This window comes from Camellia sinensis, chromosome 14 (assembly GCF_055761805.1).
Source record: "Camellia sinensis isolate YWXY chromosome 14, ASM5576180v1, whole genome shotgun sequence".
In the NCBI taxonomy this organism is placed as follows: domain Eukaryota; kingdom Viridiplantae; phylum Streptophyta; class Magnoliopsida; order Ericales; family Theaceae; genus Camellia; species Camellia sinensis.
The window spans coordinates 89,099,581-89,118,792 of record NC_138974.1 but is presented as its reverse complement, the minus strand read 5'-3'; the positions used below and the strand labels follow the sequence as shown (position 1 = coordinate 89,118,792).

Here is a 19,212-nt window from a genome sequence, read left to right as displayed (position 1 = left end):
ATGGGGGATGATTTAATTAGATATGTATTTGGTGATATATGGGTTGGCAAATAGGGTAGAGGAGTGTCCCACACACAAAAAAAAAAAAAAAATGCAAAAATACTTTGCCTTCTGGTTTGAAATGGTCAAATATTATTTGAGGGGAAATATAACATAAGGCAAAGTTTTGGCAGAGTGGTTAAGGTGTTGGGTATTGAGTGGTAGGTTGGGTGTTCAAACCCCCTTTCAAGCAATCCTTAAATTCATTTTTTTTTTTGAGTAAAGACAAGTCAACACCAAGTCATCAGCAAGGACCAATCCAGTCATGCCACGTCAGCAAGACTGCCACATCATCGTCCCAGTCAGCATTGACAGAATATTCTGTATATGGATGGAATATTCCTTGACTTAACAGAATATTCCCTCACATAACAGAATATTCCTTGAGTTTTGAAAATTACAATTTGGCCCAGAAGTTTCAAATAATTGTGCTATAACCTAGATTTCGGGAGAATTTTCAGTGAGGCCCCCGGAAGTGCAGCGAAGGTTGGTCCTAACTAAACGAACCATTCTAGATGCAATCGTGAGGTCAGAATATGCCCTTGGAAATAGGGTTGGAAATAGGGCTCAAATTCTAAGTTTTCTTATTGAGGATTCTGTGAGAAATACCTTATTGTTTTCATTATCGGGTAATCAAAGAAAGCGTCCAAGTCTTAGGGCCAGTCAAAATGGGGTGTCTACAATTGACCCTCTTTGACAGAGCTCAAAGTCATTTCTTGACGTAAGTGAATGTCAAAGCCCGAAGACGACCCTTTTGACAAGGCCATAAGACTTGGGCAAACAAACAAGATATAGATGCAATTCATGATTATACAATGCAATGCAATGCAATGTCATGCAGTGATCATAAAGATATATGAAGATGGCAACATGAGAGGCAAGCCTCGTGCAAATGATAGGACACATAACAGGGGGTGCATTGCATATAAATGTGCCACAACACCATTTTAACCGAGTGAAAAAACAGCCTAACGTGTCTCACGCAAAAGGAGGAAAGATGGTGTGAACACCAGGCGCACCTGATGTTTTTAACCAAGTAAAACAACAACCTAGAGCGTCTCACGCGAAAGGAGGAAAGATGGTGTGAACATCAGGCGCACCTGATGTTTTTAACCGAGTAAACTTGCAATCCCAACGCGTTTCATGCGATAGGAGGAATGGCGATGTAACCAACAGGTGTACCTAACCGTATTTCATATGGAGATGGGGGAGGTTTTAACCGAGAAAACGTCAAATCCTAACACATTTCATGTGAAAGGAGCAAAGGTGGTGTAACCAACAAGTGTACCTAATCCTATCTCATATGGAGAGGGGGAAGGTTTTAACCGGGTAAACATCAAATCCTAACACGTTTCACGTGAAAGGAGCAAAGGTGGTGTAACCAACAGACGTACCTAACCGTATCTCATACGGAAAGGGGGAAGGTTTTAACAAGGTAAACATCAAATCCTAACACGTTTCACGTGAAAGGAATAAAGGTGGTGTAACCAACAAACATACCTAACCGTATCTCATACGGAAAGGGGAAAGGTTTTAACTAGGTAAACATCAAATCCTAACATGTTTCACGTGAAAGGAACAAAGGTGGTGTAACCAACAGACGTACCTAACCGTATCTTATACGGAAATGGGGAAAGTTTTGACCAGGTAAAAATCAAATCCTAACATGTTTCACGTGAAAGGAACAAAGGTGGTGTAACCAACAGACGTACCTAACTACATCTCATATGGAAAGGGAGAAGGTTTTAACCAGGTAAACATCAAATCCTAACACATTTCACGTGAAAGGAACAAAGGTGGTGTAACCAACAAACATACCTAACCGTATCTCATACGAAAAGGAGGAAGGTTTTAACCAAGTAAACATCAAATCTTAACACGTTTTATATGAAAGGTGCAAAGGTAGTGTAACCTACAGGCATACCTAACCATATCTCATACGGAGAAGGGGAATGTTACATATACCCACAAATGATATACAAAATACGTATTACATACGTATACATATACTAACCAAAAAACATACGTATATATATACACACAGGCAAATTATATACGTATACGGATACACACACACACATATATATATATGGAGAAAATATATACGTAGTTACATGTACACAGACATATACGTACATAATATAATACACACATACACACGTACACATACATATACATATCTCTCTCCCCTCCTCTGTTTTTGTCTCTCTCTCTCTCTCTCTCTTTTCCTTCAAATTCTTCGAGTGTCGTGTTTGGCGTGCAATTTCAACAATCGTGGCGCCTGACCGACAGGTTATCCAATCCTGCCCTGATTGTCAATGATCGTCTCGGCCTTCCTCCCTCTTTGTCTTTTTATTCTTCTTCTTTACTCTTCTTCTTAAGTTGAGGCCTGTGAGAGAGATAGGCAAAGCAAAAGCTTGCAAACTTTCTCTGCCACCACTCTGCAACCTCTTTCTTTTGCATTACTCTCCTCTACCATGGCCTCTTCACACGGTTCTCTCAATCTTTTTCCAGACCTGAACGAGTCCACGATAGAGATGACCGATTCTGACTCCTCTGAACCTCAACCGCAGGCATTTCCTCCTTCCCCTATTTTCAGCTTTCTAGCGATGTCAGTTGAGAAAAGAATTACGGCATAGTCTGACACCGTAGCAAACTCGTATACGCTGAAGTCATGTGTGGAAACCCTGACTACGGTCTTTAACTTGTCTTGTCGATTGCAGTACATAATGTTTGATGTACATCAGTTAACTGCATAACTCTCCTTGCTCCAACGTATGTACAAGGGCTCTCGAGTAGAAATTAGTGCACTGAAAAAGCAGAACAAAGAACTGAAACGACAGGCCACCTCCGCGGCCCGATTCGAAGTTCCTTCACGTAACCAATTTGATGGCCGGCGAGGAATAATCTCCTTCGGAGGCTCTGCCAAGGTTGAGACAGAGTCTTCAAGAGCTTCGAATGAGTAAAGATGAAGCGAGGCAACTAATGGTAAAGTCAAGCGACGAAGCTGTGTGCAAATGAAGCCGGTTGTAATCTTCGCTGCTAAGCTGTTGCCAGAAAACTAAGAAAATGCTACTCTCTCTCTTATTTTTATTTTTTGTTTGTTTGTTTGTTTTGTTTTGTTGTGTTTTGTTTTTTTGTTTGGAGTGGGCACTTATAGCTTCAACTCCTTTTTGTACAACTTTAATTGGGGTTGACCCCTGGCATTTAATAAGACGAGTTTGTTCTACAAATTTGGATGACGTGAATGGCACAACACTGAACATAAAAATCATTTTGTTTTGAATTTTGAACTTGAAAATGGCTGCTTTTTAGTGAATTCTGAACTGAATATTGAGCCTATCACTGACAAAAACACAAAATACAACTTAATGAAATGAAAATGAAGCAAAAATCATCCCAAAACACACCCATTTGCGCTTGTCGGAGCAAAATGAACGCAAAACAGAGCAACACTGGTTGACTGCCCGACGGAAAAGCATCGCCGGCGACAACTACTGTGCATTTTCTGGCGATTGCTTGATTAAGGTGACGAGAACTCGATAGTGTGGGTAAAGATAGAAAACCTGACTCAATTGTGCCCCTAGTTCATCACTTTGCCCTTTTTTGTGGGTAAAAGATAGAAAACATATGAGCCAAATTATGAGCATTGAAAATTTTCTCTTTTTGGTCCAAAGAATGGTCTGAGTTTTGGAAAAATGGAATAATTTTTGAGAAAATCAGTCAACTTCATTAAAAGTCCTCAAAATATTTTCGCAAATGACCACTATTCGATTAACATGAAATCAACCCTTGAGATGTGCAACTGCATTCGTCTTGTGACTGAACCCGTCATGAAGGAGAAATAGGACAACTGAATCAAATGGGGACGAGCCAATCAAATATGGATAGCTGAGTCGAATAAAGATACACCAATCAAATATGGACGAGATGAGTGAGTTAAAAAATGATTAAGGCCGAACTTCAAGATGAAGCTGCTACGTATCCCAAATATAGGAATCAGGCCATACGTAGTTCCGGTTAAGCTTCACTCGGGTATTGACACTCTCCTTTTGTGCTCTAACTTTTGCCAAAGCCGCCCTTTTGGGTTGTTAACCTTGCGAGCTTTTCATTTTTTCATTTCTCTATTTTTTTCTGTCATTTTTTTATTTTCTATTTTTTTTTTCTACTCTAACTTTCATTGGGGTCACCCTTTCGGGTTTTCTGCCCAGCGAGCCTCTCAAGGGTAGTACTTCTTCACCTTGTCCATGTTGATTGGTTATGAGAACTCTAAGCCATCCAAATCTATGAGAATGACTGCTCCTTTTGATCAGATTGATTTAATGATGTAGGGACCCGTCCAATTGGGTCTAAACTTGCCCTTAGGGTCGTGAATAGGAGCTCGGTTGTCCTTCAACACTAAGTCCCCTTCTCTTAAATTCCTAGATCTAACCTTTTTGTTGAATGCTCTGGAAATCCTGTGTTGATACCCCTAAATGTGGTATAATGCCTTCAATCTTCGCTCATCAAATAGCATCAGTTCTGCTGCCAATCAGCTTCTGTTATTTGACATTCAGCCATAATCCTTAATGAAGGCACTTCTAACTCAATCGGCAAAACAACCTCCATTCCATATACCAAAGAGTAAGGGGTTGCCCCGGTAGACGTTCGGATTGATGTCCTATATCCTCAAAGTGCAAAAGGCAACTTATCTGGCCAATCTCTATAAGTTTCTACCGTCTTACATAGAATGGTCTTGATGTTCTTATTTGCAGCTTCAATGGCTCCATTGGTTTGTGGCATATAAGTTGATGACTTGTGGTTGTTCCTGATGAATTTGGCTACGTGTGATGCTTTCAACACTGAATACGACTGTGCTTTAACCCACTTGGTAAAATAATCAATGGCAACCAAGATGAATTGATACCCATTTGAACCCTTCGGTGTGACCGCCTCGATGACATCTATGCCCCAGACTGAGAAAGGCTAAGGCGAAGTCATGTTGTAGAGTTTTGATGGTGGGATGTTCATGCGATTAGCGTGGATTTGACATTTGTGGCATCGCCTAACAAAGTTGATACAATCATTCTCCATAGTTAACCAGTAGTACCCTTGTCTAAGGATTTTTCTGGCTAGCATTATACCGTTCATATGGGCTCCGCACTTTCCTCCATGTATGGCTTCCATGATACGCTTTGCCTCTTCTTCCTCTACACACAGCTTGTGCATTCCCATATGCCCTCTCTTGTATAACTTATCTCCACAAATGATGAACTGAGCGGCCAGACGTCGTATCCCCCTTTTGTCTTTGGTGTTTGCCTCTTGTGGGTATGTACCACTTTCCAAAAATTCCAAATATCAAAGTACCAAGGGTTTTCATCTTGAACTTCTTTCGTTGTGACTATCATTTCATACGCGGGGGCATACCTTTGTTCTATAAGGATTGGGCGCATCTTGATCTCGATCGGTACATCTATCATTGATTTCAGGGTTGCCAATGCATCAGCAAATCGGTTGTTCTCTCTTACCAGGTGTGTAAAAGTCAATTTTTTGAACCTCGGGATCAATATGTCCAAGGTCTAGTGGTAGACTTTCATTTTTTCCACCTTAACTTTCCAATCTTTGTTGGCTTGAGGGGCGACCAAGTTCGAATCCTTGATCACATCCAACCTTATTGCCCTTAGTTCTAGGGCTGCTTCCAATCCGGCAATGCACGCCTCATACTCTGCTTGGTTGTTAGATACCCTGAATCGGAGTTTGAAAGCTAAGGGGATATGGGAATCATCCGGCGCTATGAGCAACACGCCTATCCCATAGCCAAATTGATTGGACGCTCTATCAAAGTACAACTTCCAAGTGTCTTCTTCCGTCTGCATGACCACTTTATCTGGAAATGAGTACTCCATATCTTCTCCTCTTTCAATTGGGTGATCAGCCAAAAATTCTGCTACGGCCCTTCCTTTGACAGATTTGCGAGTGACATACTTAAGGTCAAATTCGGAAGGTGAAAGCAACCAATGAGCTAGCCTACTGGTAAGTACTGGTTTCTCAAAGAGATATTTGATTGGGTCTAATTGTGAAACCAGAATTACTGAGTGAGCTAACAGGTAGTGTCTCAACTTTCTGGTGGCCATACCAAAGCTAAGCAAGCTTTTTCCAAAGGAGTATAACGGGTCTCATATTCAAGCATCTTTTTACTTAAGTAGTAGATGGCCTTCTCCACTTTCTCATCCGACTCTTGTGCAAGCATACATCCTATAGTTGATTCGGTCACTGATAAGTACAGGATCAGCGGGTTCCCTGGCTCAGGCGGTGATAACACAGGTAGATTCTGCAAATATTGCTTGACTTGCTCGAACGCAAACTGACATCGATTATCCCATTGGAACTTCTTCCCTTTCTTTAAGAGACCAAATAGTGGTTCACAAGTCAAGGTTAGCTTTAAAATAAACCTCCTTAAAAATTGCACCTTTCCTAGAAAACCGTGCACTTCCTTTTCAGTCATTGGTGGCAGAATTTCTAAGATGGCCTTAATTTTAGATGGATCAACTTTGATTCCCCATTGTGTGATCAGAAATCCCAACATCTTGCCCGCAGTTACCCCAAGGTGCATTTCTGTGGATTCAGCCTTAGCCTGTATTCCCTAATTCTCTCGAAGAATTTCTTCAATGCAGTGTAATGGCTTTCTTGATCTTTGGACTTGACAATCGTGTCATCTACATACACCTTAACTTCCTTGTAGATCATATCATGCAAAAGAGTGGTAGCAGCTCTCTGATAAGTGGCCTCGGCATTCTTCAAACCGAATGGCATAACCCTGTAGCAGTATGTCCCCTATAGTGTGGTAAATGCTGTTTTTTCTCTGTCCTCTAGAGCCATAAGGATTTGGTTATACCCTGAAAAATCATCCATGAATGACAGTAAGGCATGCCCTACAGTGAAGTCTACCAATTCGTCAATATGTGGCAACGGGAAATCATCCTTCGGACTAGCCTTATTCAAATCCCAGAACAAACTCAGATTCTGCTATTTTTCTTCAGAACTGGCACAATATTGGCTAACGAAGTAGAATATTTTGATACGAGTAAAAACCCAGCATTGATTTGCTTGGTAACCTTTTCTTTAATTTTCAAGGCCCAATCTGGATGAATTCTGCGAAGCTTCTGTTTGACAGGTTGGGCCTCAGGGTCGAGAGGGATCCTATGCTGTACAATCTTAGGTCAATTCCTGGTATGTCTTCGTAGGACCATGCAAAAACATCTTTGAATTCCTTTAAAAGAAGCAACTAATTGTTCACGTTCCTCTGAAGACAATGTAGAACCAATTTGGATCAAGCGAGGATCTTTTTCAGTATCCACATTAATAGAAACAATTTCATCCACTAATGGCTTAGCACGCCTTTCTTCCTTCCAGTCGAATAATTTTTTCAAAGCTCGAGGAATTTCTTCCTCTTCGTTTTTATTAAGATCTTGAAAATTCTGGTCAATGTTATGAACTATGGGCACAGAAAAGTAAGCGAAAATCACATCTTCATTCAAAGCCTCGGGCTCACAAGTTGCATTAGACTCAAAAGAGAAAGAAAAAGAAGACTCAGACATTTTAGGCAAACTTAAATTTGCCTCCAACCCCACAGGCCCACCAGACTCAGACTCAACAGCCAATTTAGAATTCCCAATACAACTCTTTTCAAAATGCCAATTTATTTGTGAGCCATTCACTGCATCTATGATGAAGCTTGAGCAGTCAGCAAGTACCTCTTCCCCGATCATGGCAATGGTCATATCCCCCAAATTCATTGGTTCAGTGCCAGTATGCGATTCTGTCAGTAAATTAGCCAGTGTTAGACCTAGGACTTCCTTTGTGCTGCTTTCTGAGCTGACTTCTCTGTCTTGTCCGATGTTGATGCTAGGATCTACCCACTCCTTGCCACTATCGGAGAGCTGATGATCGAAGAAGTTCTCAAACCCAGGGTATCTCTTCTTCTCCACTTGATCAAACCAGGGCTCAGGAAAACCACAAAATGAGAAGTCTTCTCTTTGGCGGACAAAGCGTCTGTTTAAGGTCCCACGAATCGGCTTATGAACCAACTCAAATTGCTGCCTGGTTCTCTTGGCCTTGATCCTTTCCCTGATCTCTTTAGTTTTCCTTTTTCAGTCATCAGTCGTGGGTGCATACCCTAGTTCGAATGCATGTAGGTTATGAGGTACTTCACTGGTTGTAGTAATACGTTTCCTGCCACTTTGTCCCAATCCCATCCCTAGAATGTGACCTAGTTTACTCATGAAATAGATTGATTGGGCACTGACGTATACACCTTCGTCTTTTGCCATGAGCGTTTGAACTAGCTGGGCCTCTGCCAATGTAAAACATGATAGGAACACATCCTCTTCCCCATGCTGTATTTCTAGTAGTGGTGTTGTGACTTCTGGGGGAGGATGAATGGATGAATTTCCAAAGACAATGCAATTCCTCTGCCGTATGGGTACTTTACCAATTGATGTAGTGCGGATGATACAGCTTTCATCTGATGAAGTCGGGGCCTTCCCAATAGCAAGTTGAATGTTGCGGGAACATCCATGACATGAAATTCAGCTTTGTGCTCAGATGGACCCATTATTATTTGTACTTTGATTGTCCCCATCACTTCTTGACTAGTATTATCATAGGCTCGGATCAATTGAGTAGTGGGCGTGAAATCTGCCAGCTTTAGCCCGATTGCATAAGCAGTGCGTGTAGGGCAGACATTGATGGCTGATCCGGTGTCAATCAGAACAATTGGGATCCATTTCTTTCTGCATTCCAGTGAAACGTACAGAGGCTTATTATGTTCTGATCATTCTATTAGAAGCTCTTTGTTAGCAAAAGTTATTGCTGGGGTGGTTTCTCTCGAGGTGATTAATGACACTAATTGCTCAAGAGTGGTGTCAATTGACAGCTTAGCCTTGCTCAACATTGACAACATTGCCTATCTATGTTCTCGGGAAGCCATGAGAAGTCCCCAGATGGAGATGTTTGCTTGGATCTTTTTTAGTTGTTTTAAACAAGGTCTTCTTCTACTTCTTTCTCTTTCTCTTTATCAATGTCTGTATTTTTGCCTGAGGACTCGCCTTGGTCTAGTTGTGGAGGTTTAAAGTAATGCCCACTCCTAGTTAGGTGATTAATTTCTTCGGAATACCAAGTCTCATCAGGCAAAGTACTACCCCATTCATTATCGGTGTGAGCGAGCTATAGATCGCTATCATCCCACCATTCTCCTTCGTTAACCGAAAGACAGTTGTTAGGCTTTACATGAATCATTCCCACGTTATACTCCGGCAGACTTTCTGATTCTTCTTCTCTCTTGGAACCCTTTTCGTTGCCACTGTTTACAAACTTTTCGGTGTCAGTTTTTGGTTCATCCTTTTTCCCCATAGTTTCCCCATCAAAACCTTCATCATCTCTTGCCCAGCTGTGAGTAGCATTGGAACTTCTTGGATCTCACCAGCCGATCTGCACATTCCCCAAATCCAATTCCTCAAAGAATTTGAGATTGTCCAAGTCTTCTTCTAGATTGGCCAAGCCATCTAATCCCTGTTCAAGCATATCTTCTTTAACGACATTGACGGTACATGAGTCGGGTAGGATAACTTTCGGTTTCAACTGGCCAATAGGTACTATGTATTTGTTGGGATCATATCCTTCTTCCAACAGTTTTCTAGTCTCAATCACTGGTACTTCGGTTATGTCTTCTTTGGATCCTTATCTTGATACGGTCTTTTCTTCCTCAGTTTGCAATACCACCACCACTATGGTTTGTTTTGGCTTTGGCTGGGTTAGAGGTGCATCCATCATACATAAATCAATGCTTTCTGGAATGCATACCTCGGATTTGGGTAGATGGACAAGTGTGATGTATATACTAGGGTTAAAGGTGGATGAGAGTGTATGGATATGGTTGAGGCGAGGAGGTGGTCGATTTTTGTCATGGGGTGGCAACGGGTTGGTAGTGATGTTGGGTTTTAGTGGTTGTGGGGGAGCTATGATCTTATTATGAATGAGGTCTTGGAACTCATGGCGAAGGTGAAAACAGTGGTCAGTGTCATGTCGGGGTTGTTGATGAAAGACACAGTATTTGATAGGGTCGTGTTTGGCTGGGAGAGGATCGAGAAGAGGTTGGGGGTCCAAAGGCTTGACATACCCTCTTTCTATCAAGATTTTCATAGCTTTGGCCGGGGACATGTAGAGAGGGTTAAAGGTTCTAGCCATGGTTCGGGTTGAGTTGGTTGTTTGTGGACTAGCATTGGCAAATAGGTCGGCCATTTTGGCGGTGGTGGTAGTGATTGAATTGACCTCAGAAGGTCTTATAATTGTACTACTACTAGTAGTAGCATTGGAACTATGACCAAAAGCCTTCCAAACAGGTTCCTTATCATCCACAATGATTCTTTGTTTGATAGCATCCTCTATCTGGACCCCTATTTCATGTGAGTCATTAAAAGTGAAGAGCGGAAGGACTATCATTTTTTGTAACATCTTTCCATGCAGATTTCTGACTATCATACAAATTTGGTCTTTTTCGAGTGGTCTGTTGGTCATCATTGCTACTTTTGCCCTCCATCTGGTGATGAAGGCCACGAAACTTTCATTGGGCTCTTGATAGGTGGCCTCTAATTCTCGAGTAGTCACTTCAATCTGGGTGTTATAAGCATACTGGGTGATAAAGGCCTCGGCTAGCTCTTCCCAACTTTGTTTTACCAAGTCCTCTAACTTAGCATACCAGATGGCAGCCACTCCTGACAAAGTTTGTTCGAACAAAGAGAGCTTTTGCGGACGAGCCAAACCCATAGGCTTTAAGACATCAGAGAACAGGCGGATATGCACCATTGGGTCACCGGGGCCATCAAACCTATCAATGTGTGGTATTTTGAACCATTCTGGCAACTTCACTGCTATCTCAGTGTACCCGTCTTCGATGTCTGGGATTGAATTGACTCCTTGTGCCTTTCTGAAAAGTTTTTCCAACTTGGCTAGCTTCAACATAGTAGAGTCAGACTGAGGTGCTTCAGAGGAAAAGAGCCCTCCCACTGGTTGTGGAAGGAGAAATGATCCTCATGAAGCTTGTGCAGGAACCCTTAGATCTTCTGGTGAGTTAAGTTCGGGAAACTCGTCAGCTGGTGGAGGTGGAGGTGGAGCTGGATGAGTCATCGGAGGTGGTTGAGTAATGGGGTATTCTGGACAGTTGATGAAGCTTTTGCTCTTCTTCGTGTAACCGGTAGCAAAGAAACTAACACTGGCTGACCTTGAACCAAATCTGCACTTTTGCAAAGTCTACCAACGCGAGTCTAGAGAACTTGGGGGATATCAAACCTTTCGGAGACTATAGTTCTCGACTACCTTGCTGAAACAAAACGGGACCCCCAATCAAAATTTCATTAGCATCCTAGCTCAACTGATTACTGCTAACTCATGTTGAAAAACTGAACGCAACCCCACAAATTGAAATGACTGAACCACTCATCTGAATCTGATAATTCCCATACATTACACATAACACATAGCAGGAAAGAGAACAAACACCCCTATGGGGGCTAGGGTTACCTTGTCCTAACTTTGAAATGATCTAGGGTTTCATTATTCAAACAAGCGGCATCATACATCGTAGAAATGGGAGAGCATCCTGTCTTAATTTTGGAAGGTACTATAGCTCATTATATGCACAAGGTTAGCTCTACTCTAAGGGTTGAAGTCAAGGTGACGTTACCAAAGAGTTCTTTGGGTCATAACCAATGAAGATATTAGGAAATCAGAAGAGTCAAAATAGCCTCTCTTTAAAGTCTGAGAACCTTCAGATCTCAAAAGATTATAACACAAGGCCTCCAAAGTAACGTAGAGATAGGTGTAGTGTCACAAAAAGTGTGCCTGTGCTCCCACACCAGTATCTGGACAACACAAGAACTTTAAGTGCACCAATGCATGCAATGCAATAAACATATAATTGAAAATAAAAGTCATATCATGGAATTCGAATCAAGGTTTCATAAAATCCCCAGCAGAGTCGCCAGAAACTATAACATGCCCGGGGGGTACCCATGCGTGTTAAACAGTTCAGACCCTCGATCTCTTTGATCTAGTCTCATTAGTGCAATGTGAAACACAGATAAGAGTCCAGATTTGGAAACTTTTAGAAAATCCGTTTTATTGCAAAACCTTTTTGTTAGAAATGGACTGCGTCATCAGATCTCAGAGTCGCCACCTAATATTTTTGGGAAATTAGGAAACCCATGACTTGTGCCAAGGCCACTGTTCGTCATAACCAAAGTTGTCATGGTTCGAAACCTTAGGTATGAGAGAAGAAGGTCATTAATTGAGCACCCCCACCCATCCGATCAAAAGATCAGCCTTTACTAAACCATGAAATGAATTTTATTTACTTTATATGTTCATATTTCGATTATTTAATAAATCCTAAAAACAAATTACTATATGAAGCATACAAGTATAGATTATGTCACCCACTTTGGAACAACTTGATTTCATGTAGTTTTGGAAGAATTTTGAATATGTACAACCCAAATAAATTGAGTTTACAAACATGAAAATCAACATCATTCCAAATTAAGCAACACAACCTCCATCCACTGGCATTCATAGAGTTATATCACATAAGCAAATAGCCTCATGGTAGAATGCTAAACATAGTAAGAAAAACACATACAAACGGGATGCTAAAGCATAAAAACTTACATGTTTGACGTCCCAGGAACAAGCTACAAAACAAAGTTAGTAAAATATGCATAATCTTATATACAAAATCCTAATGCAATTCACTCATGAGATGCAACTAAAGATTCGGCTTCTAAGATATGACATGTGAATCATCTCAAGAACATGAGGTAGCACACATAATTACATAGGAATTTATTAAATCCACAAATGCAAAATTAGCCAAATAGAGATGCATGAAACAAATATGCAAAGCATGGATATATAATAAAAGATAAAATATGATGCGTATTCACAAATAAAGAAAGCAAGTAAAAGAACGGTATAGAAAGAAGCGGGGCGGGTAATTATTACAACACTTGAAAGAATAATTACAAACCAAATTAGAGAGGGGTGAGGAGAATATTACAACAAAATAAAAACCTCACAATACACTCAAAATAAAATAAATGAAAGAAAAAAAAAGTTTCGTGTGCCTTGGAAACCACCAGAAGTTGGTTAACCTCGGAAGACAATGCCATGTTGTCCCAAAGAAGCTAATCGGTCGGCCAACTAAGCCTAGCGAAACCTTCTAAAGAAAGATTGAACTTCCTGATTTCCAAACTTCCTCTTGATCGCCCTCAAGTTTAGGAAGTGTGTTCTCAATCCTCAATTTGAAAGCTTGGAGTCCTTGCTAAAATGATGGCTTGGAGGTGTATGTGAAGAAAAATTATTATCTCTCTTGTTTTTGCTTACTTTTACCAACACCCACTCTTCCTCTTGATCAAAGCTAATGAAATTCAAGTATTTCAGAATTTTTGGAGGAGTTTTGGATGTAGAAAAGATGGAATTTCAGTTTGTATGGAAGGTATGGGGTATATGTGGAAGATAGGTGTATTTTTAGCTTAAAAACTCAAATTTTCTCTTTTTTTTCACTCTTTTCTCACTTGTTTTTCTTCAATTTCATGGTGTTCCCTCTCTCTTACAATATGATCATTCTATATAGGCAATGAGGGAGAGTGAAGATAAAAAAGAAGGTGGGAGACAAGGTGGGAAACAAGAATGTGATAGGAAGGGTGAATTTTCAAAGTAGTTGAATGGGATACTCCTTTATGGATGCAAACAAAACCTCTTTTTGACAATGGGGATGATTAGGTATGTATTTGGTGATATATGTGTAATAACCCGACCCTCGCATGTGTTTCTGACATGTTTAAGTCACTTATTTTGTGCATTGAAATACTTAATGAGAAACGTTTGAGATTTTATCTGTTGGATAAGAAAGGTATCTGTTACCATTAAAACGTCCAGAACAGAAATTGAGAGCCTTAGAGGCATGATAATCTGAAATTGATGTTATTTTTGAGCTAAGCATAATTTTTAGATAATATTAAGCATGTTGGTGAAATTCCAATTCGGAATGTGTAAACTGATTCAATTTTGTCCTTATCCATATCTTATATATACATACATATATATATATATATATCTTTATGTATTATGTATTATGTATCATGTCCCTAAACAACACTTTGACTTGAGAAAAGCTTGGGTTAGAGAGGGAGTTGAGAGGTAGGGTGAAGAAGAGTGACAAAGGAGGTGGAGAATTTGAAGCTTTAACCCTCAAGGTATGTAAATTTAGGTATTGTCTTGGATAGGGATGGTTGGTGAGTAGAATTGTCTTTGATATGGAGGATTCATGGGATGTGTAAGGAATAAATTGAGAGTTTGTGTTGATGTTAGTTTGATTTAGTGGTTAATTTCATTATATTCCTTATCTCTACATGATCATGCACAATTATGGACTTGGATGATCTTAGTGTATACAAGTCTCCATGTTTATGTTATACAATTCTCCATGATTATGTTATGCTTATGAAATACAAGGGACAAGATTTGATTTGCACTTTGATAAATATGTGTTGAGATTAACATATGTTCCACCTCTTGAATCACATGATATTTGAACCATATTTTAAGCATTTAAAGATCCATTTTAAACCTTGTTGATGCCACCAAAAGGTTGGATTTTTTAAGAATTTAGAACAGGTTTTTTGTAGATTCGCCGCACGTGCGGGGATCACTGCCGCACGTGCGGGAAATGGGGCAAATTTTGGGCGTGAACACTGCTTAAAAAGCACGTGCGGGCATCACTGCCGCACATGCGGGGCTCACAGCAGCATGTGCGACCCATGTTGAAAAACATGGTTTGCTCCTTTTGACTTGTTTGACCCTTTGGGATGTGTGAAATTAATATTTGAAATTGTTGCAGTGTTCCTTTATTTACTGGAAGTTAACGACTGAAATGTGAATGTAAGAAGACTTTGAACTAACTTGTGAGTTCTATGTGTGTGTAGGGCACACTCCAAGAGGAAGTCGCGTTCCGCCACCACACAGTGAGTAATAGTGCAAGGAATATGTATTCATTTTCTGTTAATGCTTACCGTTATCAATGTTTTGTTTTCCGTATGCTTTCCGTAAGTTCCTACATTACATAGTCTTGACTGAAATGCGATGTGAATGTAAATGTAAAAGGAATTCGTGTACAACTGAAGCATTCTGGGCTGAAGGCCATTATGTTATTTCTGGGCCGATGGCCATTCTGTTATTTCTGGGCCGAGGGCCATTATGTTATTTCTGGGCCGAGGGCCATTATGTTATTTCTGGGCCAAGGGCCATTCTGTTATTTCTGGGCCAAGGGCCGTTCTGTTATTTCCGGGCCTAAGGATGTTCTGAAAGTAACATAGCATTGGACTAACCTTATGAGCTCTGCAGTCACATACGCATGGTTATGAGTTATGACTTAAATTATGCATTGAATTATCTTGTTATTATTATTCACTGAGCTTCGCTCACTCCGCATTTATCTGTTTCTGTAGGTAATCAACCCGGGAGTCAGTCTTAACTCCTGAAGCTCGCTTACTTTTGTCAACCCCATATGTTCAGGCACTTAAGTGGATCCGTCCCATTTTTGCAGACTTTTGTCAAGTTTTAACTTGTAGTCTAACTACCTGTCTTGGGTTGTCTGTAATTAATATTTTTGTTATACGCCCGTTCTTAGGGCTAGGCCTGCATGAACGTATGTATGTAACCGATGCTCGGATACGTGTTTTTGTATGTTATATTCCTGCTATGATGTGCGTGATCCTGGTATGTCAATAGTAGCTCAATGGATATGTTTTGATATTGTTCCTCGATATTCAATGCTTCCGTTCAGGCCCCATATATTATGTATATCAGGTTTAATGCCCATGTCTGTATAGGTCATGCCCGAACTTTTAGGGGCGGGTTCGGGGTGTGACAAGTGGTATTAGAGCACGAGTTATTATCTCACACATAGAACCATTGAGCTTTAGGGTGTCTAGAAAGGATTTAAGCATCATGCATGATATTTTGGAAATACATGAAAGATCGATAGCAACGTTAAGCGTACTTTGCTAATGCTAACATGTTTGAATTATGTCTATGGTATATAATTGATTGTTGTGTGGATTATGGTGAGAACCAGAGCAGAAGACCCGGAGGATGCTATTTCTGCAAGGTTGGACCGGATGGAAAGAATGATTATGGAAATGGCAAAAACTCTACGGCAACAACAACAACAACAACAACAACAGCCACAATAGCAACCGCCACCACCACCGGTACCTCCACCAGTAGTACAAGATGTCCATGCTGAAGACCCTTACAAAGGAGTTCAAAAAGATGAAACCGCAGTCATTCAAAGGAGGGATAGAACCAATAAAAGCCGAGGCATGGGTGTTGGGCATAGAGAAATTATTCGAAGTTTTCCCTTGCACCGAAGCCCAAAAAGTTCAACTAGCTGCTTTCACTTTGGAGGACGAGGCACGAAGATGGTGGATGCTTACAAGAACTACTTACCCGGGACTAGCATAGGACAGATTTTTGGAGTTATTTTATGATAAGTACTTTCCCCAAAGTATACGAGACAAGAAGGTGACCGAATTTGAGACTCTTCGACAAGGGAACAAGACCGTTGCTGAATATGAAGCTCAATTTGCAGAACTAGCACGGTTTACCCCTCACATGGTAGACACTGATTACAAGAAGGCGCGCAAATTTGAAGGGGGACTACGGAGTGCTATACTGGATAAGGTCAACATGCTGAAGTTACCCACTTATGTTGATGTGTTGGAGAGGGCCGTTATAGCAGAAGGAAACCTCGCGACTCAGAACCGAATTTCTGAATGGAAAGGGAAAAGGAAAAATACTCAATGGTCAAAGGGAACAACTATTCCGCCATCTGAGAAGCAAAATTTAGGGATCTCCAGCACAACCACTCCTACTCAAGAGTCAGCCCCTGAATGTCCAGAATGTGGTTGGAGGCACCGTGGGGTTTGTCACCGACTGTCGGGCACATGTTTCAAATGTGGCAAAATGGGTCATTTGATAAGGGATTGTCCTCAAGGGAAGCAACAAAATAATAACAAAGTTGTTACAAGTTCAGTAGGGTCTGCACCCAATTCCAATACTAAGTCAGCTACAAAACCTGCTAACAACAAAGACACTACAAGGCAAGGTAAAGTATTTGTACTAGTTCCCGGAGATGTGCAAAATGCTGAGACAGTGGTGTCAGGTACATTTATGGTTCATGGTTATTCTGCTCATGTACTGTTTGATTCTGGCTCTACTCATTCTTTTGTATCAAAATTATTTGCGCAAAATCTAGATAAATCTGAGAAAAATTTGTCATATGTGTTATTTGTGTCTTCACCTTTGGGAGACTCTATGATCTGTGCTTCTGTGTATTTTGCTTGTGAACTCCAAATTGGAGATGTTCGGGTATATGCCAATCTGTTACCCCTTGACTTGACCTATTTTGACGTTATCCTGGACATGGACTGGTTGAGTGAAAATGTTGCAACTATAGACTGTTTGAACAAGCAAATCAGTTTCCACCCTCCGGGACAACTAGAATCTATTTTTCAAGGATAGGAAGTGACTTCACCACCATATTTGATTTCTGCAGCAAAGGCATGTAAACTAATTCAGAAAGGGTGTCAGGGGTTCTTATGCAGTGTTTTGGAAGGGAAAGTGATGTATGGAAGTACTGATCTGATTCCGGTCGTTTGTGAATTTCCGGATGTTTTTCCAGAAGAATTGCCGGGGCAGTTAATAGACCGTGAGATTGAGTTTACAATTGAAGTGGCGCCGGGAACTCAACCTATTTCTAAGACTCCGTATAGGATGTCACCAGTTGAAATGAAAGAATTAAAGATTCAGTTACAAGATTTGCTTGATAGGGGATTTATCTGTCCGAGTGTGTCTCCTTGAGGTGCACCGGTTCTGTTTGTAAAGAAGAAAGACGGAACACTCCGATTATGTATCGACTACAGGGAACTCAACAAGGTAACAATCAAGAATAAGTACCCACTGCCACGGATCGATGATCTGTTTGACCAGCTCCAAGGGGCACAAGTCTTCTCGAAAATTGATTTACGGTCTGGATACCACCAACTGAAAGTTAAAGTTGATGATGTAGAGAAAACAGCTTTTCGAACTCGATACAACCATTACGAATTTCTGGTTATGCCCTTTGGAGTCACTAACGCACCAGCAACATTTATGGATCTGATGAACTGAGTCTTTAAGCCTTATTTAGATGAGTTTGTGGTGGTCTTTATTGATGATATCCTTATTTACTCGAGGAGTGCAGAAGCTCACGAGAACCATCTCCGCGTAATCCTTCAAACACTCCGAGAAAAGAAACTGTATGCAAAGTTAAAGAAATGTGAATTCTGGCTACATGAGGTAGCATTTCTGGGGCATGTGATAACAAAAGACGGAGTCTCTGTCGATCCACACAAAATTGAGGCGATTGTGAATTGGCCAACTCCTACCAATGTGACTAAAGTGCGTAGTTTTATGGGGTTAGCCGGTTATTACAGGCGATTTGTTCAAGATTTCTCTAAAATCGCTGTGCCGTTTACACAACTAACTCGAAAGGGAGTTGTATTTGAATGGACAAAAGAACGGGAAGCTACTTTCTAGGAATTGAAAACAAAATTAACTACAACTCCAGTTCTGGCCATACCGTCTGGTACCGAAGAATTTGTGATTTACAGTGATACGTCCCATAAAGGATTAGGGTGTGTGCTTATGCAAAGTGGAAGGGTTATTGCTTATGCTTCACGTCAACTTAAACCCCATGAGAAGAATTATCCCACACATGATCTTGAGCTTGCAGTAGTAGTTTTTGCTTTGAAGATATGGCGGCCTTATCTGTATGGCACTACTTGCGAAGTCTATACCGATCACAAAAGTCTCAAGTACCTTTTTACTCAGAAGGAGTTGAATATGCGACAACGGCGGTGGTTAGAGTTGATTAAAGACTATGATTTGCAGATTCATTACCATCCTGGTAAAGCCAACACAGTCGCAGATGCACTTAGTCGGGAAAATATGGGAGGTTTGGCAAACCTATTTACGGAGCAAAAGGAATTGGTGACTGACTTGGACAAGATGAATGTGGATTTTCTGATACGTGGACAG

The 19,212-nt window shown here is 40.8% G+C and overlaps 1 protein-coding gene across 1 annotated transcript; it reads left to right on the top strand.

Annotated features, from left to right (window-relative positions):
- The first annotated feature begins 16,365 nt into the window (after window positions 1–16,365).
- On the top strand, window positions 16,366–18,711 carry LOC145807157 (uncharacterized). The gene is made up of 4 exons (XM_082905094.1): window positions 16,366–16,556; window positions 16,641–17,593; window positions 17,690–17,980; window positions 18,323–18,711. The coding sequence occupies exons 1-4, from the start codon at window positions 16,366–16,368 to the stop codon at window positions 18,709–18,711; spliced, it is 1,824 nt and encodes a 607-aa protein (XP_082761220.1).
- The last annotated feature ends 501 nt before the right edge of the window (window positions 18,712–19,212 follow it).

Bases quoted from the DNA above. Each gene is read 5' to 3' on its own strand.
- LOC145807157 (XM_082905094.1), top strand. From the start codon at position 16,366: ATGTCCATGCTGAAGACCCTTACAAAGGAGTTCAAAAAGATGAAACCG. The intron at 16,557-16,640 runs GTGGATGCTTAC...CTTTCCCCAAAG, and splicing joins GAGGACGAGGCACGAAGATG to TATACGAGACAAGAAGGTGA. The intron at 17,594-17,689 runs GTTTGAACAAGC...TGATTTCTGCAG, and splicing joins AAATGTTGCAACTATAGACT to CAAAGGCATGTAAACTAATT.